Below are 23,913 nucleotides of genomic sequence, written 5' to 3' on the forward strand. Positions count from 1 at the left end.
AAAGTGATAATTATTTATTCTGTTTTGAGTAACTGTATACATTTTGAAAATATTTGTAACACGTTTATCTAAATAAATAAAACACAATTAGGCATGAAACAGTAATTTCCCCTTTCTTGTATTAACAACTATTTTTAAAATTTAAATTAATTAAATTACTTTTATCTTACATATTTAATTTCTTGTAATGCAGTTCTAGCTGATTGTATTATATCATTAAACCATAATTTTCAATTCAATTTCATTTTAAGACACGTATGATGTCAGCTGATAACCCCTTCATTGCTTCTTTAGCACACTTCATTAACTTCTTAATGACGCTAAACTTTTGTCTTCGAATATAGTCAAAAATTGGAAAAGGAGTACAGAAATCAAATTCATGTTGAAAAAAAAATCAAAGATTTACTTTTAATGGCTTCAGTTTTCAAGACACTAAAAAACAATACAAATGCTCGGGTTAAAACCAAGACCGAAAATTTAGCAGTTAAAGCTCAAAGCATTGCTGCTCGACATAACTCTCAAAAAGATATTTCTTTGGAACTGACGGAGAGCCCTAGTAGACCAGCAAAAATGAAACGCTTTTTTTCGCCAGAAAAATTTTGTTTATTTTCCACAGGATCCGTTAGCCTATTTGTTAGAAAATAATTTTACAAAATGTCAGTACATAAACACCAGAATTTTAGCAAAGGAGAAGACTGCCACATTTACTCAAGTTCTGAAAATATGTTGCTGGCAAAAAAGGAACACATTAAGGATTTAAGATCACTGGATAGCAATCTTGCAAACCGTCCCATCCCAACGCCTTCAACATTCATGAAAGTTAAAGATTTTAAATCTGGCATTTTCGCACCCAACCCAGACTCCTTACAAGATTTTTAGAATGTGTGTTCCATATCGGTTGCAGAATTGGAATTATGGTATGGCAAATTAGAGGATAATCTAATCAACGAAAGGATAAAAATTGCACACAATGACTTTTGGGAGAAGCTAAGTTTGCTCGTGAACAAACGCTAACACCTCAAGAAAATCTTTTGAAACCCCACACATTTTTTCAGAAATCACGGGTGTTTTACCCGAACTCACAACGAAATTTCAAACAATTTTAATTCACGCACTTCTTATCATTCGTAAGTTTATATCCTTGGTTCCCCATGCAAGCTTCCGCCCATAAAGTTTTGGTGCATGTTAATCACATAATTGAAATTTTTTTACTGTCTGCCGGTTACTTTGGTGAAGTTGCTGCTGATTCAAGAAATAAACTTTTCAAACCTGACCGTTTACATCATGCTAGAAAAGCTAGCAAAGTAACTTAGAAGATGTATTTTGTCGAGGTCTAAATACTTCAGATCCTTATATTTCAGGCACTGGCCTTCGTTCTAGAAAAAGAGATGTCAAAAATTCAAAACCTTCCAAGTGGGTTACTAAAAGCTTTTGACTTAGAAACTCCTTTAGATTTAGCTCCTAAAGACATCGAGAACTCTAAAAATTAACAAATTTAAAACTTGATCATCTCGAAGTTATTTTAAATATTAGAGCTTTAGAACCTTTAGTTATCATTTGAAATAAACTTTTTGTTCTTATATTAAATACATTATGTTTTTAGTATCAATTAAATAAAAATTTGAAAAGAGGTATTATAGTTGTTGAATAATAAATTAACTAAATTTTTAATTATCGAACAAGTTAATTTTAATAAAAATTTTGTCGTTAGTTTTGGTTGAAGTTTATCTTTCCATTTAATATAGTATACTATTATAAAACATAAAATAAACCATTATCTTCTTAAAAAAAAATAGTTTTTAATATTTTGCGTTGGTATTAGTTTTAAAGAAATAATAATAATAATAAAAGAACTGCATGGTCGATGCCCGGCGTTGCTCAGGCAAAATCATATCGACGAGAAAGCTTCGGTGGCTTGGTGGAAGGAAGGACGACTGTTTCCCGAGAAGGAAGAATTTGTATGTGCCATCCAAGAGCAGGTAATAGCGATTAGGAACTACCAAAAGTACATAATGAAATTGAGAATAGAATCCGACAAATGTCGTATGTGTGGGGATGAAACGGAGTCATTAGATCACATAATTGGTGGATGCAAAACACTGGCGCCTAACGAGTACACGAAAAGACACGATAATGTAGGAAAAGTAGTATACCAAGAGCTAGAAAACAAAATTGACTCAGGGACAAAACAGATCCATACTACAAATTCAAACCTGAGTCGGTTGTAGATAACGATCAATACAAACTGTATTGCAACAGAGAAATTATCACTGTGCACATACAAAACAATAGACAGGATGTGGTATTCGTAGGCAAAAAAGCCAAACAAACTTACCTTATTGACATAGCCGTACCACTATCGACAAACTTACAACGAAAACATCAAGAAAAAGTTAACAAATACTTGCCATTATCCAACGAAACGAATAATTCCAATCATCCTGGGAGCCACTGGTGAAGTCCCGCACTCCACATTGAGAAGCCTAGTAGACCTGAAAAAGAGCAAGTACAATCAACATCGTGCAAAAAATCGTTTTGATAGAAACTACGGGAATAGTACGCAAAGTAATGAACATTTGAATGTCAACGTCGTCTTTAGTTCCTTATATTCAATGAGTGAAAATTACTGTTCAACTTATACACACAGTTGAAACACATATAGACTATACAATATTAAAATATAACATTTTTTAGAATATGTTTTACGTTAGTCGAATAAGTAGACTATCCCCACAAAATTATACTATACCTAAGCCTACTCTCAACATGAGCATCATAAACACTTAGTATTTGTGATTCTGTTAAAATACTTTTCAGCCGATGTAATAAATAGATATTGGCTCTCAGCCCCGAGACCCAAGAGGAGCAAGGAGTCTTAAAATCATGTTTTTATCTAGCAATATTCCAAGAAGGTTTACATCACATACTGACCGCAAATCTTCACTATTTATGTGAAGCGAAAGCTGCCTACATGATTTTAGTGGATTATGGTCTAAGTTATTATCATTATATCAAGAGTACACCTCACTTACAATCACGTTGCAATTGTATTCCAGACATAAATCACACCTACCAGTCATAGACATAGTGAAGTCATCGGCAATAGTATATTATGCAACAGGTGCGGTAAATGGCATTTGAGATAAAGAGTTTATCAAAAGTGTTGCATGGTATACTTTTTCTACGAAAAAATAATAATTTAACAAATTAAAAATAATAACAGATTATCGGATCATTAAATTTCTACTTGGCATTAAAGCTATTCGTCTATCGTTCCGATCGGTTCTGCTATTGTTGTCTCTTTTTGACTGTCTACGTTAGAGAGATATATTATTGAATATGTCATATAATCAACGGAATAATGGCAATTTTAAAACTTTATGTCGTTTATTTAACTTTTACAATTGATCATTAAGTAGTTTATTTTAAGGAAAAGACTGTCATTGAGGTTTTAAGAGGACTAAATTTTTAAGATCGTATGAGCAACAAAAAGCAGGTCCTAACCTTCAATTTTGTTTTGGATATTTGAAAATGGCACAATTGGTCTTGGCAAGATATTAATATAAAAACTGTAAAAACCACTGAAGTTCGTGCGAACGGTATGTAAAATTTGTGTGAGAAACTTAAATTATAAATGTCACATTGCTTACCGAATAGTCCACTAGATTTTAATTGTAGCTGATAGCATGTAGTATTTAAATTGTCTGATATATTGCATAACATTTTTCTATGCATTAGTTTGTGGGTACATTTTTACAAAACAGCACGAATACATTTACTGACATGACGGTCAGAATTTACAAACGTCAAAATTCAAACAGTGCGGTAAAATCTTCGAAAACATCCGATCGCTCTCAAATCCATGCGGCATAATCCCGGAAATGTCCGAAGTAGATCGGATCCGTGGGAAACGAAATCGACGTGGTAAAATGACGCTTCCCGCACGCTAGATCGGTGTGTAATTATATATTTTACAGGCGGGAGTAGAAAAACTTTTTAAACGATGTGTTTTCGAAGTCGTGCGAGTTACACAAACATTATAAATGGTCAATATACAAAAGGTTTATTATGGCCATTCAGGCTCAGACGGAAAAAAAATCTAAACCAATGGCATGAAAAAGAAAACTGTTGGGTAGCTAGAAAGCTACTGAGCTATTCGCACTAAATAGGAGCCAAAAAATACCTATATTAGCCAAATATTTTTCACTACCTGGTGGAAACTATTAAAGTTCGGCCACAAAATTAAATAACGGTCTACGTCAGCGGTTTTTCGTCAAAATAAGTTATCTAAAGAAACATTAGGAACGAACTTGATTTTTATTCAGTGCCTTTATTCACAAGTGCTGCGCTTACGTTGCACTAAATCTGATTGCTCCCTGAAAGGCAAAGTACATATCCGCAGTCGAATCGAGTATAAGAATATCCGCCAAAAACATATCGAATTCCTTGAAGGTATATCTCGCTATATCCTTTCTCTGAATTCCTACGATGCTAGAGCAAAGCGGGATTAAGATTGATATGAAAATTTTTACAAAATCCGATGGGAATAAGCACGGACCTGAAAATCTACTTACCTTTACCGTCTTTCGAATCTGAAATTAATGTCGGCATGCGAACAAACGTTGATGTACGAAACAGATACCAGATGGTAGTGTAGCATTATATTAGTTTCAAACATTTCGTGACACGAATTTGCACGTGTAATTTTTTGTCGAAGTTTGCGCCGCCGGTAGGCGTTTCCAACCGGGATGTAGCCCGGAGGAAAATGTCAAAGTTCACGTTCCGAACTCTGTATTCGTCAGACAAATTACTACGAACAAACAAGCCCTGGGAAAATGCTTAACCGATGCCAATTATTCGATAAAGGGAACTCGATAGCCGGACCGTATTCAAGTAACAAGGCGAGCGTGTTAATATGGTCTTTAAATAAATTTGATCTTGTTTGCATGCAAACCTTACGGTTGAATTTAAAGATTGAATCATATTCGGTAAAAATCGCAGAAATTTTTAACAAATTTTTCTAAACCGATGACCTATAATTTCCCTAGAAAACTTTTAGAAAATCTATTTAATGCTTAAAATGTGGCATAATGTTATTATACTTGATAAAAAATATCTAACAAGAATGAAGGGTTATACCAAACAAACATGCATGCATTAGCAAAAGTATGAGATTTTTATATGATATAGAAGTTTGTAAAAACTAAATTTTTTTAACAACTTGTCAAACATTAGATGATCAATAAAATACGAAACATTTTATAATTATTTTTCAATCGGATTTACTATTATTTTGTTTAATTAGTTACGATTAAGGAGCGGAGAACGTGCAAAACGTATTTGTTATCTGTTTTGTACAAAACATACATTTTTTTCAATAGCAGAGAATTTATTGCATTTTGTTGCCAAATATCCGGTCCTTCTGTCTGCAATAAATGCAAAAACCTCTTTTTACTAACCCAACAGTGATAAAAAAAAAACTTTATGAAAACAAATTATTCTTTTAGGATAACAGAGAATTTATTGCATTTTGTTGCCAAAGGTCAGGTCCTTCTGTCGCTATAATAAATGCAAAACCTCTATTTACTAACCCAACAGTCATAAATAAAACTTTATGAAAACAAATTATTCTTTTATAGCTATAACACTCTATAACTATAACTGTATAACATAGAAAACGTTTAGAAAACCTCTTCAATAGTCCAAGATGCTTAAAATGTGGCATAATATTATTACACTAGAAAAACAATATTAAACAAGAATGAAGAATTAACGTTTTCGTTATAAAAAATGCCTAAGATGCCGATTTTGATTAGAATTTGAACAATATTGCCATGAAAAGGTTTGGATCAAAAATTGATAGTTTAAGCTGATATCTGCAGTTTTGATGCGGTTTTAGATACGATATGTGTCGGAAGAGCTGATTTAGACTGGATTCTGTTTGAAATGAATAAAAAAACTACTATCAATCCAAGAAAGTGGGGTTTTTTTAAGTAGGTATCTGCAACTTTAACGTAGATTTCAGTACGGTAAGTTATAAATATGCTGTTTTTGATTATGATCTGCTCGAAATCAAGAGGGAAAAAATTAATTTCTCCCAGAAATAGGGGTTTTAAGTTTATTTCTGCATTTTAAAGTGGATTTCGAAACAATATGAGGCGAAAAAGCAGATTCTCACCGGAATCTAATCGAAATCGGCAACTATTTGACCCATAAAGGTCGGTTTTAAGTCGATATTTGCTGGTTTATTAACGTTGTCGTTATAATAAAGGCCGAAGATGCCGATCTTGACTAGTATTTCAATGATATTGACATGAAAAGGTAACTGTTTGAATCAAAAATTGATAGTTTAACCTGATGTCTGCAGTTTGATGCGGTTTTAGATACGATATGTGTCGGAAGAGCCGGTTTAGACTGGATTCTATTGAAAATTAATAAGAAATACCTACCATCAATCTAGGAAAGTAGTTATCTGGGGGTTTATCGTAGGTTTCAGTCCGATAAGTTATGAAAACGCTGTTTTTAACTGTGATCTGGTCGAAGTCAAGTGGGGAAACCAATTATTTGTTCCACAAATAGCGGTTTTAAGTTCATATCTGCATTTTTAAGGCAGTTTTTGGTACAATAAGAGCCGAAAAAGCAGATTCTGTCAAATATTAGAAGTTTGCTTATCAGTTAAAAAGTTAAACCAAACCAAGCTAAAAAGAGCAGAATAAAATACGAAATATTTTATATATGTAAACATTTATTTACGATTAAAGGTCGGCGTACTTGCAAAATGCATTTTTTATCTGTTTTGTACAAAACATGCATTTTTTCTAATAACAGAGAATTTATTGCATTTTGTTGCCAAATGAAATCCCTGTCCCGTCCTTCTGTCGCTATAATAAATGCAAAACCTCTTTTTACTAATCCAACAGTGAAAAAAAATTCTAAAAACTAATTATTCTTTAGTACCTATAGCACTCACTAATTTGGAGGCTATCTCTGCTTCTTTGGCAAATTCAGTAATTCAATTTAAAGATTATTGCAAAAATGTTTCAGGTACTGTGGGGGCTGCTAATTTAGAAAGAGAGGCTTTCTATAAATTAAAAACACACTTCATTCCAAAATTGCGACAAGTTTTACAGATAAAAGACGCAATTTTCTTTTTGTAAATTTTGAAGAACATTTAGTTATCAATTGTTCTTATAACTGCTGTTATCTAAATGTATCAATTGTATTGTTGAATTATTAATTGTAATATAACTTTTTTTTATAATCGCAAATAATATTTTGTATCTAAGATGAGCGTTTTAATATGGCGTTTAAATAATGTTGATCTTCTTTGTATGCAAACCTTACGGTTGAATTTAAAGATTTCATCATATTGGGTAAAAATCCCAGAAATTGATTTTTGTTTGTGTCCTTTTTGAAAAATTTGCTAAATCGATGACCTATAATATCCCTAGAAAACGTTTAGAAAACCTCTTCAATAGACCAAGATTCTTAAAATGTGGCATAATGTTATTACACTAGAAAAATAATATCAAACAGGAATGAAGAGTTACACCAAACAAACATGCGTAGTTTATTCTACTCGTTTTTTTGGCAAAAATATGAGATTTTTATGTGATATCGAAGATTGTGAAAACAAATGTTGTTGGCGGTTTGACGTTAATATCTGCAGGTTTATTAACGTTTTCGTTACAAAAAAGGCGAAGATGCCGATTTTGATTAGTAATTGAACGATATTGCCATGAAAAGGTTTGGATCAAAAAATGATAGTTTAAGCTGATAGCTGCAGTTTTGTTGCGGTTTTAGATACGATATGTGTCGGAAGAGCTGATTTAGACTGGATTCTGTTTGAAATGAATAAAAAAAACCTACTAGCAATCCAAGAAAGTGGGGTTTTAAGTAGGTATCTGCAACTTTAACGTAGATTTCAGTACGTTAGTTATAAATATGCTGTTTTTGATTATGATCTGCTCGAAATCAAGAGGGAAAATCATTTATTTCTCCCAGAAATAGGGTTTTTAAGTTCTTATCTGCATTTTAAAGTAGATTTCGAAACAATATGAGGCGAAAAAGCAGATTCTCACTGGAATTTAACCGAAATCGGCAACTATTTGACCCACAAAGGGAGGTTTTAAGCCGATATCTGCTGGTTTATTAACGTTTGCGTTATAATAAAGGCCGAAGATGCCGATTTTGACTAGTATTTCAATGATGTTGACCTGAAAAGGCCGGCTTAGACTGGATTCTGTTTTAAATGAATAAGAAATACCTACTATCAATCCCGGAAGCTGCGTTTTAAGTAGTTATCTGTAGGTTTAAGGTAGATCTCAGGCATGTAAGTTATGAAAACGCTGTTTTTGACTGTGATCTGCTCGAAATCAAGAGGGAAAACCAATTATTTGTTCTAGAAATAGGGGTTTTAAGTTCATATCTGCATTTTTAAGGCAGATTTCGATACCAATAAGGGCCGAAAAATCAGATTCTGTCAAATATTAGATATTAATTTGCTTATCAGTTGAAATGTTAAACCAAACCAAGCTAAAAAGAGCGGAATAAAAAACGAAATATTTTATACATGAAACAGTTTCAGTCAAGCTCTGAAGGAGCCAACAGGATGATAGGCGAAATGTCAGCAATTTCGACTAAGTAAAAACCGGCGCAGGAGGAATCCAGAAGTTTTGTGAAAAACATATAGTTATCAATTGTTTCTATAACTGTTATCTAAATCCAAATTATTAATTGTTTTAGAACTTTTGTCAGCTGTCCTTTTGATATTTTTTCAATTTCTCTGACACCTATGTTGATTGTACCTTCTCAATTTTGTTTTATAGTATTATCAACATTATGCAGAATCTCTATATCTCTAGTAGCTTTATGTTTTAATCAGTTATAGCAGACTTCAAATTATTTTTAACAAATGAATTCTACTGAAAACTTATTAGGTAATAATAATAATAGTAAGTAATAAGAGATTATGTTAGTGCCTTTATTCGTATGTACAAAACCACACCATTGTTTCAATAAATTAGTGAATATGGCGAGTATGGCGACTAAGCGAAAAATGTTATCTCTAATTCGGGAGAGAACGAGGAGAAAATAAAAATGAGGTCGGACGTCGACTGTATCCATAATTTGGAAATGCAAAGAAAAAATGATTCGGGCAGTAAACAAACTAATATTTGGATCACGCGATGTTTAAGAACTACATTTAATGAATTTTTTTTTGTATGCCAATACGCATCTCGTACTTTGACTTGTATTTTCACCATGGCTTATTGAATGGTTGATGGTGGTCCCAGATCAACTTCTTCAACTTTTTCTTCCTCTTGGTGCTCTTCCTCACCCTCTCGTGATTGTTGTAATATGCCTTCCTCTGTCAAGTCTGCTGTTGTATGCAAATCCTGATCTATCACCATAAAATCTTGCAACTCTTCACTTGTAAACGTAATTGTTGTTTGGCTTTCTTAGCTTTTTACTAGAACCGCCTGCCGTTTCAGCCTGAACGATTTTTTCTTTGCACTTCCAAATCGTGGATACAGTCGACGGTGTAAGTCCGTATCGACGTCTCACATCACTTTTCTTCCCCGTTCTATCTCCCAAATTAAAGCAACTTTATCATCTAGAGATCCAATTTTTCGCTTACTCGCCATGCTCGCCGTATTCACTAAGTCAAATTAGAACTGATTGAAACAATGATGTGCTTTTATACATACCGATAAAGGCGTTAACATAATCGCTTATTACGAGAAAAACACGTAGAACGACCAGGTTCTCGGTAATTAGATTATTAGGGTAAGGAAAGGAAAAAGTCGGCCTACATTTTGTTACCTGATGTGCCCTTTTTTCTTTCGGTATAGAGAGTGAGAAATTCGTTATAAAATCGTAGATAAACCTGTTAGGAAGGAAGTACTAAAATCAGAGAATTTAGTTTGTCTGAACTATTTGCTAGTTCACCTCTAATAATACACTTTAATTCCATTTAACCGATCGACGAAATAGTATATTATGCAAGAAGTGTGGTAAGCGGAATTTGAATTACGAGTTTATTTGGCACGAGCGGAGCGAGAAAACGTACTAAGACACATGACGTTCCATTTGAATTTATAATGTTGTCTATTTTGAGTTTAATTGGTAACGCTGTAGATGCTTAAATATTTCAGAAAAAAATCTATTTGGTTCTCCGGAACTTTTAATAGGACACGCAACGTGGATCTCCCTTTAACATTGTTAGTTAATTAAAGGTTTCCCGTCACTAATTATTATCTTCTATGCTGCATGTAATCACAAACACCAACGCATGGTGTGAGGTGTTGGGGTCAACACAAACTGAAACGGCACGATTTTACTGATATTGACATTTATTGTTCAGTCGATAATATTTATGACATACACATACGTAGCGTGAACTTTTTAATTCAATGTGTAGAATATTCTGTCAATCTAATACATATTATAGTACTCTCAGCTAAAACTTTATTTGTTATATTATCAAAATATATAATATATACATTCACTTTGAAACAATATTTAATGAGATATGTACAATAGTGTGCGTCGAATTGACACCAATCTTAATTTATAGAGAGGATTCGGTGGGTCGAATTAAATAGAACCATTTTTGCCGGCACATTTTGTACATTCGAATATTTTATTCGACCGACCTTGAACAGACGACCACGCCGTTCTAACTGCTGAAAACGAAAACGTTATTCATTCGCTCTAAAAGTTTGCTCAGGATTGGACAGTTCTGTGAAACGCTTTCATTTCCCGCAGCTGACCGAGTGACGCTTAACAATTTTAACAAATAACTCTTCCCTTAATCTACATAAGTAAGTTTTCCATGAAGCCTACTGAATAATTATAAGTTTTCGCCAGAATTCGTGGCATTCACGGAAATCGTCGCGTGTGCTGCATTTCCTTGAACGGCTTTTAATAGGTTTTTCGGAAATAAAAGTTGGGGGTATATTTAAAATAACGTCGACGCATTTCATTTTTGATGATACCGATCGCTCCAATTTTTATAAATAATACATCCGGTATTGCGTTGCCATTATTTTAAACGTCCCAATAATTTCAAACATTTTCCTTTACATCACAGCATATCATTACGAGACTCCGCGTTTCTCAGGTTTATATTAAAATACGTCGACTTTGTTTTAATGCAACTTTCTCTTTTGTGTTTTATTGTCATATTCCATCGTATCAGCTTAAGCCATACTTTCAAATTAAGTTTTTCAATAAGCTATCTAATCCTATCTAAACTTCAAAGCTATTACGCGAATTTTGCTACCCTTTAAAACAGACGACACCTTGAGAAAGATATATTGAGCCTCTGACATTAAAATGTTAACGTTATAACTCAGGAAACGCCCCTTGCTCGTGACGTCACTTGTTAGTTTCTTAGGTTTTGATTTTGGTAAGAAATTGTTTTCGAGTTTAAAACAGCACATTTTGTTTATTTTTATGGGTGAATATCGATCGAAGGTGTACCTCAAAGGACCCCAACCAAAAGGAGGAAGATGTAGTTGCCAGTCCAAAGGAGTTTTGAAAAATAAGTAATATTTCTATTTCTATTTGGATGTTTCTTTGGTGGAAATATTTGGAATTGAATTTCTTTTATTTTATTGGTGATAGTTGATATTTAACAATCCATACAGGGTTGTCAAAAATTAAAGTTTTTTTTTTCAAATAGATTCACCCCATTTTCATAATATTAGAATGTTTTGCATTAAAATTTAAAAAATACGTCACAATATGCTACTTTTTTAACTCTATACAAAGACAGATTTGTCTTAATGCTAAAATGACAACGAAAATTTTTTGCAAAATTTTAATGTAAGTTTTAACCACCCCGTATTTTTATAATATCAACACGGACCGTTCGGTCACTTCTGGTTTAATTTACAGCTTGTTTTATTTAGAATAAGAATGTTGTTACTTGTTTTTATAATCATCCTGTATATATATAAAATTGAAATGAATCTAAACAACTTTGGTCTCTTATTTTTATAATACTTTTTACAGGTTCCAGTGACGTCAGCGCCATCTTACCCAGATTGAATTGCAAAAGATCCACTCACAGAATCGAATTATGTTAAGAAATATTGACCCTGTATTTTCTAATTCTTAATTTGATTTATATGCCTAACTTTAAACATATACGGCTTAAATGTATTACCTAGTAGCAAGGCGATGTCGATCCCTTTAACTATAAACTGGAAAATGTGTTTCACCTATTACCCTACACAGAGAAATCAATGTCAAAAGCAACACAGGCTCGCAAAATCTTTGCAATATCCTGACTATAAATCCCATCTTGAAATATTGAAACACGTGCATGTGAAGCATAAAAGGCGCTCACGAGATTCCAGTTTGTCGTCAAACGGAGTTCATAAAGTTTAAATTGAAAAAGCTAACATTAATTTCACAGACATTGATCACTAGCGTGAAAAATTTTAAAGCAATTAATTTTCAGCACCGTTTAAGTAGTTGGTTAGCAAAGCGAACTATCTAATAACATCCGCAGTTTATGGTACTCTAATGTATGTGCGGTTATAATCCTAACGTGCCATCTAAGGAAATTTACTTTATAGGGTTCGAAGATTGAATGGAAGTTAATGGAAATGTTTCTAGACATACTAAAAAGCGCAGTCCTTGTTTCTCTGTATCACAGGTTTGATCTGCAATAATTCCATAACCAGTAACGAAGTACACCCAATAATACGAACTCATCTCGCGGGTCGAGACTTTAGAAAACGTGACATCTCATAAGAAAGAGGAAACAACGAAATTTGTTGGTTGGTTAGTTCCGAACTTGATTCCTTGCATTTGCCTGACTATGAGTGGAATAAATAAAACGTAACACATGCCATTGCTTCAATGATTCGATGAATTTCTGAAGCTACTGCTATGGCACAAAGAAGTTACTATTTGGTGATGCAACAGCACACACTACGTTTTATGCCTCCCGTCCCACAAGCTATTGCGTTAAATGATAATTTTGTTGGTTCAGTAAACTCCCATTCCTCTTCCTTGCATATTTTTATCCCTTTTTTAAGTCATATTTGACTAGGCTTACCTTACGAACCGCTAGTCAAAACTTATATTTTGCCGTACCGAAGGATGTCTTTTCACCGCCGAACACTTTTTTCTAGTTGTCGCAAACCGGGTTTTATAATTAAAGCTAATATAGAAATACCTGAGATAGTCACGTGGCAAGTGAACGCAACAAAGTCGATTATATGTAAATGTATGGTAAACAACTATCAAATTACCTAACCACTCTATGTACATAAGTTTTCAGACAACCAGCTGCTATTTAGAGAACTACTTTGCATATTGGCGACTAAAGAAGAAGAATAGTGAGTGATTCGTACATAGTTTTGAAAACAAGTGTTTATAGAGTACGTAAGAATATATTCAGCAAGCACCTTACCGTTTATAACGTAATTTGTTTATTCTAAATCAGTTATATACACTTCTACCTGAATATTGATTAAGTATTATAAATATACATTTACATCTAGAAATATATACACAGATTCATATTTCTACGCATGGAAGGATTAAATTATCAAGCCTAGAATTTGTCGCATTCTCTTAATACTTATGATCAGTCTTGGACCTGCGCGCTTCTTCCAGATGCACTCGTAACAATACAAACTTCGAGCAACAAAAAATATGGTACTCTGTAGTTTAAATTTTTAAAACATTATCAGTGGAATGTGGGTGTATACCACGCGTTTTGATTTGAAACATCTGCTTTTAGAATTTAGTGTACCTTTTTCAAAAGTGTTAGTTGCTTGGTTAAGCTATCCTCGCTCGAGATGATACGTTTACGCATTGTTGGACGAATCTCTTCCTTCGGCTGGTTCTGAAACAAGGAAATGAAGTTACGGCAAATTTGCGATCGCGAGATCGATTAAAGAACTAGACTTGGATTGATTTTCAGCATTTAATTCGAATGCTTACGCTTTCAAATTACAAACAGTTACAACCAAAGATATTTGTTAATTCAAAGTATTTACATTTGTTTACTATTTCCATTGCATTTATCTATTAAATATATACTTATTTTATACTATTTCACACTAATATTTTATACTGTTTCTATGGATGTGTATCAAGTCTCATGATGCTTTTTTTTATAAAAATTTATAATATATTTAGTTTTTCTTTCTTATTCTTTAACACTCAATATTTCGTCAATTTAGTTGTTGACTTCTTCAGGAGTGAACTAAAATTTAATGAAAACAACAGGCCACACTATATAACAGAAAATTAAAACACAATCGTGAAAATTACTTACAAAATTAGAGTTTACCACAAAGTTTCTCAAAACAATACTCTACAGTTAAGGTTAATGAACGAAACGACATAACGAAACAAACGGATAAACACTTTTTATAAAATTTTTAATAATGGTAGGCAAAAGTTGCGCTAACGCGGGTAGAGAAAAGACAAAAAAACAATCGAAATAAATAATGGCAAAAAAACATAAAAATAACCTGGATCAACGAAGCAACGCGAATACACTACTCGGTGGCCGAATATTATATTATCTGTTGTGCAACTGAAAACTGTTACAGTATATATTGCTTATTTTCCGTGTATCAGACTTGTAGTTCATTGAATTTTTGTTTTTGTTAATACGCCACATTTCAAGAAACAGTCGGTCTTTATAATTATTGACATATTGCAATATTTTAGGATGGCTGTAGTCAAATTCATGCCCTGTTTTTATGTAATGTTCAACCACTGCACAAGTACTCTTATGAATACGGCAATCAGTTTTTTGTTGTGTCAAACGTTGTTTCAACCACTGTGAGATCTGTCCAATATAACAGAATTGACAACCCAAACACGACAATTGAAAAATGACATGAGAGTTGTATAGTAGCGGAGTTGGTTCTTTGACCCTAGAAAAAAGTTTTGAGACCTTTTCAGTGTTATATTTGGCAATTTTTATTTCCTTGAATTCTTTGAAAATATTTATGATAGATTCTGTAAGATTTTTAATATAAGGTATCTATCTCTCTGTAACACATCCGAGCGCCTGGTTCCTCTGTTGGACTGTCAAATGTGTTGAAGTTATAGTTTAATCTCTTTAGTATATGTTATTGACAAAAATGTTGAAAATTTTTTCAGGTTATCTTGAACAAAACTTTCATGATTCAAATATGTAACTCTGTTTTTTATGCGTATAATTTCATTATATTTTTGGCTCTGTGGATGAGAGGAATAATAATTGATAAATCTATCTGAGGCAGTTTCTTTCTGGTACCAATCCAAAACAATTTCATTTTTGTTAGTTCTAATAACCTTGGTGTCTAAGAAGGGGACGTATGAGACCTTTTCAAGTTCAATTGTGAATTGTATGGTACCGCGCAAAGAAGATCGTCAACATATTTAAAAATAAAAGGTAAAGTGGAAGGTAATTTGGGTATAATTTGATAGAGTAAATGGTCCAATACTAGGGTAGCAATTATTGGACTGATGGAAGAACCCATTGTTTGTAGAATTTTGAATTGAAACTGAAATATGTGTTGTCAAAAATAAATTTTATAAGTTTAAAAACATTTTCCTTTGTAAGATTAGTGTGTTCTTTTATCTTCTTCCATTCATTATCCAAAATCTGAAATACCAATTCGAGAGGATATTAGTAAATAGCGATACGACATCCAATGAAATCAAAACATAATTGTCAGGTAGTACGTAACCGTTGATCATGTTGGCAAAGGTAAATGAATCTTTTACATTATAATCATTTTTGTTTGTAAACGTAATTTTAAGGATATTGGCCATAAATCTCGATATGTTGTACCTAACCGAGTTAATCTAAGGCAAACAGTACAACTTTGGAAGGGATGAATTGATCGATAGTTGTTTGCATTCACTGTGAGAAAGCTCTCTCTTTGTTTGTAATGATTTAATTATAATGTTGTAAGTTAATTATATCGAAGTAGTAGGATAGAGGTTGAGTCGTGTGTATGTGTATATTCGTGTGTATGCGTATATTCACGTATTGATTCAAGGATGGAAAAATATGTTGACAATATATTCCGGGATATCATCCGTCCGTTTGTTGAACTCCGACTGAAATCCTGCAGACGTTTCGCTAAAATCTCACTTGGCACCTTTCGAACTGTTTTCGGAGCGCGAGCATTGAATTTCAGTTCAGTTGGAGTTCAACAAGCGAACGGATGATATCCCGGAATATGTTATACTCAATATTCAACTGCCTAATGCCTTTTGAAATACCAAATAGCCAAGAAACCAATTTCAGCTTCTTTCATAAATTGAAATGAGGCGGCTTTTACTTGATGAAAATCCATTTAACAAAATAAATAAGAACTAAAAGTTCAGATGTTAATAATAGTTTCGACCCCGTGTCTTTATCAAATGTGATTTTTGCCACATTTAACACCGGTTTCATCGTTTTCAAGCCTCCTAATTAAGATATCTAATGTAGGCGCGGTTTGTTTCTCGTATAACTGGTAAATTTTACGCCGCATTATATCTTGATCATTTTCATCAAAACTCGAGAAATTGTCAGCATCGCTTCTTTTTTTTCTCGCTGGAATGGGATTATTCACAATTTTCCATACAGTTGATGTTGGAGTTTTCGTCAATGTGGCCGTTTCTTCTAAAGATGCTTGCTTTCTGACACCACGTTCAATGAAAGTCAAATAAACATTGTTTATAACTTCCTTAGTCTCAATAGAATAGTGTTTTCTACATTTGGACGGGAGCATCTCCTGTGATACACTAGACTCGCACATATTTTGCATAATTCGCACACGATTCAACACACGCTGTATTACACACGAAATAAGAATGATTACTAATAAATTTCAACTAAGTAGTATACCAAACCAAAGAATATTAAACACAGGTAGGTATAAAATTATTTTCTCTTACGGACCACAACCTGAATTTAAATTCCGAAACTTTAGGTAATAATCTTGTTGCATTGTATGTTAATGACCACCCTTGGATAATCCCATCCAAAAGCATATCACCTTTCTAATTTACAGTCCTAAGACGGACAAAGTTACGGAAAAGCATACCTCAGGAATACCATCGTATAAGTAATTTCTATAATTAAGATTGGATTTTAAGAGGAAGAAGCCTGTAACGATTTTTTTTTATTTCCTTTCCCGCTATTCCTTCCATTCATAACGGCCGCGGTGCACTAAATAACCTCCTGACGAAATCCTGGCTCGGTGCCAAGAAATTTTCGAAACTACATCATTCCCGATCCTCGTCGCATCTGACGTCACCAAACGCGAATGGTTTTGTTTGTCGGCAAATATATGCGGGAATTAGATTCAGCGTCGTCAACGGTAAACAAACTTATAAAGACTCGCTAGTTCTGTTTCATTGCGTGGTTAGGGAAATATTTTTTTACCAGTGACGTAACAGGAGTACAAATAACGTATTCTGCGGGTATTTAAAAAAAGACGATCGTTATTGTTACGCTTCATTAGTCAATTACTCCGCTCGGTATTGTCCAACACAATGAAAGTGAGTTTCCCGGTTTATAAAACTTAATTATTAAATAATTGAGAGGAGCACGAGAGCAAGAGATAATTAAAAATGAAAATAATTAAGTAATAAATTTAATTACAATGAAAAGGTACAAGGGTAATGATACAGTCCTATCCATCCTCACAACTAAACATTGATACAATATTTAAACCAAAAAAAGGACTGTATGTTTTACTGCAATACATGCGTTAAAAACACAAAATATCACCTGCACTTACCGACATTTTCATAACATTGTTTTTTGTATATCACATTATACTGGAAAACCTAGATTAGTGTGTTTGGAACCCATCGCACTGGGTCTAATATCTTATCTTTCTGATAGAAAGCAAGCAGCTTTTTGCAATATTGAAATATCAAGTTTACGAATGGTGATGCACGGAGTCCCACAGGGCTCTATTGTGGACCTCCATTATTGTTTTAAGTTTATATTAATGATCTGTTCGATCATATGGACCCTGTGGCTGGAGTTAATTTTGCAGACGACTACAACTACAACACCGATCCCAAGCGGTAACATATAATGGTGTAACTTCTTCATTCTTAAATGCTAATGAAGGTATACCTCAGGGATCTATTTTAGGACCGCCTTACTTTATTGTATATGGCTCTCGTTTTCCAAGTTGTCAAGTTGTCAACATTATTATGCAGACGATACACAAATTTACCTTTCTTTTTCCCGGCGAAGCTAAGCAACCCGTTGCAGCCCTAAACTATGACTTGAACATAGTTTATGAAATGTCTACTAAGCATTGTTTACAATTAAGCGCTAGCAAATCCGCAGTAATCATTTTTGGCCGAAAGGGTGACAGGGAGAGATTTTTATTGGGTTGCCATGCCATGGAGATTAATAATAAAAAAAATAAGTTTTGTGATTCTGTGAGAAACTTAGGAATGATAATGGACAAGAATTTAAGATTTTCAGAGCATATTTCTAAATGTTTACGAAAGGCATATTTCATGTTAAAATTTATATATCGAAATCGTGAATTTTTAAGCAGGAAACATAGAACAATGCTGTGTGAGTCTCTGGTTTCTTCTCAACTAAGTTACGGGGATGCAGTGTATGGCCCTTGCTTAAACTATTTTGATAAACGCCGAATTCAAAAGCTTCAAAACTCATGTCTCAGGTTGATTTTTGGGAACCGAAAGTTCGACAGAATTAGTCACACACTTCAAAGAGTTAATTGACAAAATATGAAAAATAGAATATTTCTTCATTCTGTCGTTCTATATTCAAAAATACTAAGTAGAAAGCCTCGTCCGTACCTTTTCAATAAAATAAGCTGTGACGTACATAATCTTAATATACGATTTAAGGGAACGCTTGCTCCGCCAATGCATGCAACTGAAATTTTTATACGCTCTTTTCAAATAATATTGTTTCATGTTTATATAATTTGCCAAATAAATTCAAAAATTTAAGCAACCTAAAACGATTCAAAACTAACCTTTTTCAGAGACTACTGGATGAGCAAATTAAGGAAATTTCTTGGTAATTGTGTGCGCTACATGTAATGAAATATTGCTTTAATTATTCTTACTTTGCGTTTGATTTTCGCGGGTACACCAATGATTTTTTTTGTTTACAACTTATAAAATGGAAATTCATGTACTTTTTTTTCTCTCTTTTATCGGGTTAGATAGAACAGTATACTAATCTTTAATAGACTGAATCTCGCCTTTTTGCCAAAATGTTATCTTGTTATTGTTATATTCTATATAATTCAAATAAAGACCTTTATTACTATTATTGTTATTATTTAAAACATCAAACGACAATATGGAAACTCTTCGAGGGGCAACACAGTCGGCAAATGCCAGTCAATGGTTTATGGCCAATCGCCTAAAATTAAATAACGTTCAACGACTGACAAATTTAATTAGAAAAGTGTTAAAACGTAATTTCAATTTTTATACTCTGCGAATGTTGTGGGTAATACAGATCCCGGTAATGTGTCAAGTTTAAAAATTATGAAAAGCCGCTTTTATCTTAGCCATCTCGCTGCGACAAAAGATTATCTAGCTTGGAGCTGCTACCCTCTTTTTCATTTAATTTTGGTATAAGCTCTTACACTGTGAGGAAACTCAACAGACTCCATAAAAATTTTTCTTATACAGAAAAGGACGATTATGATTATATCCAGGAAATAGAGACCATTGTCAACCTACGTTACAGAAACTTAGAGGTATTGCCATCATTATACGACTACCTCATAACTTCAAAACTCGAAAAATCTGTAACTCAGATAATCATTACTTTCTCTTCAAATTCGCTTCGAACCAGGAAGTTTAAATACACTAAACGAGTGAAAACTTCTTTTGACCTAAGCTTATATACCCTAATTCCAATTCAGCTGACAAATTTGTCATTTATAGTATATTATGCGCAAAGTGTAGTAAAAGACATTTGAGTCACGAGTTTGTTTGGCACGAGCAAAGCCCAGCGGAGCGAGTCTTTAATAAACGAGTGCCTTAAAAAGTTTACCAAATGTGTTGCATACAATACTTTTTCCACGCCCCTTAGTTTTTCAGTTCATTTTTGCAAAACAACACGAAGGGGTGGCAAATGTCACCGAAAACATCCGATTGCTCGCGAACCCGTGCGGTAAAACGTAAAACCGCGGAAATGTCCGAAGTGGCTCGGATCCATGGGAAACGAAACAGACGTGGTAAAGTGACGCTTCCCGCACGCTAGATCGGTGTGTAATTCGGTATTTTACAGACGGGAGTAGAAAAAATTTGTAAAGTCAAAATAAAACATTTTTTTAAAAAACGTTGTTCTCATACAAACATGTTATGTACGTTATGCGATATGTTATTATACCTGTTTATAACAGATTTCATCGAATTGTATGCATTTTTTTTTGTAATTGGACGTGCTGTAAAATATGCAGATTGTATGTTAACGAAATCAAATAAAGAATATATCCATCTATCCTCTTAAATGTAGCAATCCATACTTTTGAGTATTATATATGTGTTATGTTTTTGTAATGGTTTTTTTAGAAAACAAAATGTGTACTAGGACTTTTACTATTTTTCATATTTATTAGCACATGACCAACCAAAAAAAAAAACTTTAGTTGTTGATTTGCAACGCAAGTAGCAATTCATTTGGTTTTTAATTTTTTATGTGCCAAAATTCTATAAATCCCTCAAAAAGGACAGTGTGATGACTCTACTAGTTGCAGCTTAAAAAATGTTCCTCAAACACGATCAAAGAAACAATATAATCGAACCCATTAAAAAAGTAAAGTTTCACTTCACAAAGGGCATATTGAATGTTTAAAAGCGCTATAGGCAAAAGTAACATCGCCAGAAGTTGTTATTTCGGGCTCGAGTATTTTAACGTGAGAAATAGCCGACGCAATGCTGAGAAAACATACACGCCACGTCCTGTTATTCACCTGCATATATCGCCTCTGGCAAAAAATCTTTCGTATGCAAAACCATCTTCCTGAATCATCCTAACATTTAAACATCTTTTCGCATTGAAACGAAGTAATACAAAATTCGAAAACTCTTTTGAAATAAAACTGAGCTGCCATTTCTCGTCGCTTAAAAAAAAAACTCGCTAGAATAGCATTCACGTTTACTTACCTCTTCGTAGCTCTTCTCCACTTCTAGCATATGCTTGATCGTGTCATACACCGAAGGAGACCTTTTGCGCTCCCCATCTTGCTTCGAGATCATGTCCAAAACGGAATTGGAAAATGGATGCCTGACGGGCGTGGCCGGCCTCATTAAAACTTCCTCCTTCTGACCTCTGGTGTCTCTTTTCGGAGCGCCAGTAGTCGCCACTGATTGCTCAGTTGTCGGTACTACCTTGACTATCGGTTTCCTGTCGGTGTAGACGACCGCATTTTGCAACTGAGCTCGCTTGGTAGGGTTCTGATACTGGTTCCTAAAATTCGACTCTTGGAACCAATGAATATTTTCGTCCGAATTATCCTTGGTTTGCCGTTGTTTATGTTTTTTGTTCTTCCGCTGCTTGGTTAGGTCCTTGAGCTCTTTGACGTCTTCGTCTTCTTTGCTCACCGGCCTGTCGTACGGCGCGTCGTCCCATTTTAAATAATCATTGGAATTCAAATTGAGCGCGTCATCGTAATCGAAAGAATACGGATCGTAGTAATTGCGGACGTTGCTGGTGTCGTCGTACATTTGAGAAGCCACTAGGTTTTGAACAAAAGCCTCATTGATATCCTCAATATTCTGATCGTCGTTATTGTAATCGTTTTCGTATCTGATTTCGTGCCCGATCGGCTGCGATCGTTCCCTTTGTTCCCTCTCAATATCCTGCAGGAGTCTTTCTTGCAAATCGACACCAGAATCGCCGTAATTGTTATAGTAGTCTAATTTGCGGCCGTTCATCGGCGTTTCTTTGTAGTAGTACGGTAACACGGCTTGGTACACTTCGTATTTGGAAGTTCTGGGATAGTACAGGGGGTAAGAGTCTTGTGGGTAGTAATAATCCGGGTATCCTTGGGCGTATGCCGGATAAAACCCGTAATAGCTCATAGGATAGGGTTGGCCCCTCAAATTGTAAGAGTCGTAAGGATCGTACGATACTCGATGTGCGGCGGATCTGCCGTATCGTTTGGTGCCGTATACCGCTGGGTTAGGGTAAGTCAGAGCTCCCTGCGTGAAAAGAATGACAATAACTTGGAGGACTGGCAGGAGTTGTAACGCCATCTGGAATAAAGAGATCGCTCTCGATAAACGATAATCATTTGGTGTTGCGTTAAAATATTTGTCGGAGATACCGGCTTAAGCAAATGGGTTTTTATCACTTGATTAGATTATGACTCTGCAGCTATTAATTTAGGCGCGATAATATCCTTTGGCGATCAATAACGTCGCCTCAACAGGTTGTCAAGCCCACTCAAAGCCCAAAGCACTTTGTTCATTCACGTAGAACGGAAGGGACCGAGATAACAGAAGATATCGCCCTATAAAGGAATTGCCTTTGATGGGTATATTATACCGGCAATTTTAGACGCAGAAATGAGATTAACTCGTTCATATACTTTTAAATATTCTGTAGTGATTTAGCAAAATTTGTTATTAAAATTAATTGCTAAAAGAAACGATGATCTGACCTGAACAGACTTTTCAAAATAGCATATGGTCGTCGTGCAACAAGCGTTGTCGGTATCGTTATTATTTTTATTATCGCGACAAGGCAATAATGTTGGTCTAAAAATATAGCGCACTGAAAAAAATGTATACTGAATTTTTGGCATTTTTTGTTTTCAATATATTTTTTTGAGCAGCTCGTACAATGGCCAAGCTTAGTTTGGGCACGCCCCAAACAATAGCCTATACGTATTAATCCTAAAAAAATCACACCTAATTTTAAATTTTATTAAATTGATTTCCCTCGTAAATGATAAAATTCATATTAATTTATTAATAAATTAATTAAACTCACCATAATTGGGTTTGAAATTTCTCTCTAATAGTTTCAACGCACCACACTTCACCAGATAACTGTTAATAACTACCACTGTGCTGGGAAAATGTGTCACCCCTCTCGCCTGACATCTATATATAACCGTAGCTTCCCCTACATGTAGCACCCACACACTTATCAATGAAATACGCAATGGTGGGGGTGCCGCTTGAAAATGCGACATCAATTTGCCATTGGTCGCATATTCAACAAGCTAGACGCGGATTGGTCGGCCCGTTTTCCGCCAGTATTGATCGGAACATTACGGGGTACCCACGAATATCCGCGAAGCTGCCGGCCGAGCTTCATTCATAACTTCTCGATTTTCGGATGATTTTGCAGGGTTAATGGACGTACATCTTTGCCTACGGCCCGTGCCTTTTGGCTGAGGATGGCAATTATGGACAATAACTTTTGTCGTCTTGGAGAGGTTTCAGCTTCGAAGCTTCGACCGAGATTAGTGACAAAAAAACATTGGAATGTTGAAAAATCTCTGTTTTCATGTTCTAAGTCAACCAACCAAACATTTAGAGATATAAAAAAAATTGAAATAATAAGATGAAGAAATAAGACAATGGATTCAATTTTTTCAACACCTTAGTTATTTAATTAATTTTTTTAAATATGATACATAACTATCAGCAATTTGATTACTTGTTTCGTTTCTAATGTGTTCCATTATGCAGTGCGTTTAACCTTTGTTTGGAATTTGACACCTAGGTTTCCTGCACCACTCGGTGTAACCTTTCGCTTAACAATTTGAAAGACTACCAAATATTAAAATTATGTCAATACTTATTTTGACTAATTGGGTAAATTGTTCTTTCAAATTATGTCCTTATTTTTCTACCACATCAACTTGAATAACACTTCAAAATCATTGAATAGCGGCTGGTGAGATTGATCGAAGT

At 34.2% G+C, this 23,913-nt stretch overlaps 1 protein-coding gene across 1 annotated transcript; it reads right to left on the bottom strand.

The window, feature by feature from the left end:
• Positions 1 to 11,250: 11,250 nt before the first annotated feature.
• LOC132705303 (uncharacterized) lies at positions 11,251 to 23,232 on the bottom strand. Its single transcript, XM_060675801.1, has 3 exons — positions 22,982 to 23,232; positions 21,151 to 22,242; positions 11,251 to 13,870 (listed from the first exon to the last, which is right to left on the bottom strand). Exons 1-3 carry the CDS (start codon positions 22,982 to 22,984, stop codon positions 13,769 to 13,771), a joined length of 1,197 nt encoding a protein of 398 aa, XP_060531784.1. The 5' UTR covers positions 22,985 to 23,232; the 3' UTR covers positions 11,251 to 13,768.
• Positions 23,233 to 23,913: the final 681 nt, after the last annotated feature.

Source organism: Cylas formicarius, unplaced genomic scaffold (assembly GCF_029955315.1).
Source record: "Cylas formicarius isolate icCylForm1 unplaced genomic scaffold, icCylForm1.1 PGA_scaffold_7__23_contigs__length_41026272, whole genome shotgun sequence".
NCBI classification, from domain to species: domain Eukaryota; kingdom Metazoa; phylum Arthropoda; class Insecta; order Coleoptera; family Brentidae; genus Cylas; species Cylas formicarius.

Excerpts from the sequence above, each read along its gene's own strand:
- LOC132705303 (XM_060675801.1), bottom strand. Across the intron at positions 13,871-21,150 it reads TGGAGAAGAGCTACGAAGAG|AACCAGCCGAAGGAAGAGAT; the intron begins GTAAGTAAACGT and ends TCCTTGTTTCAG.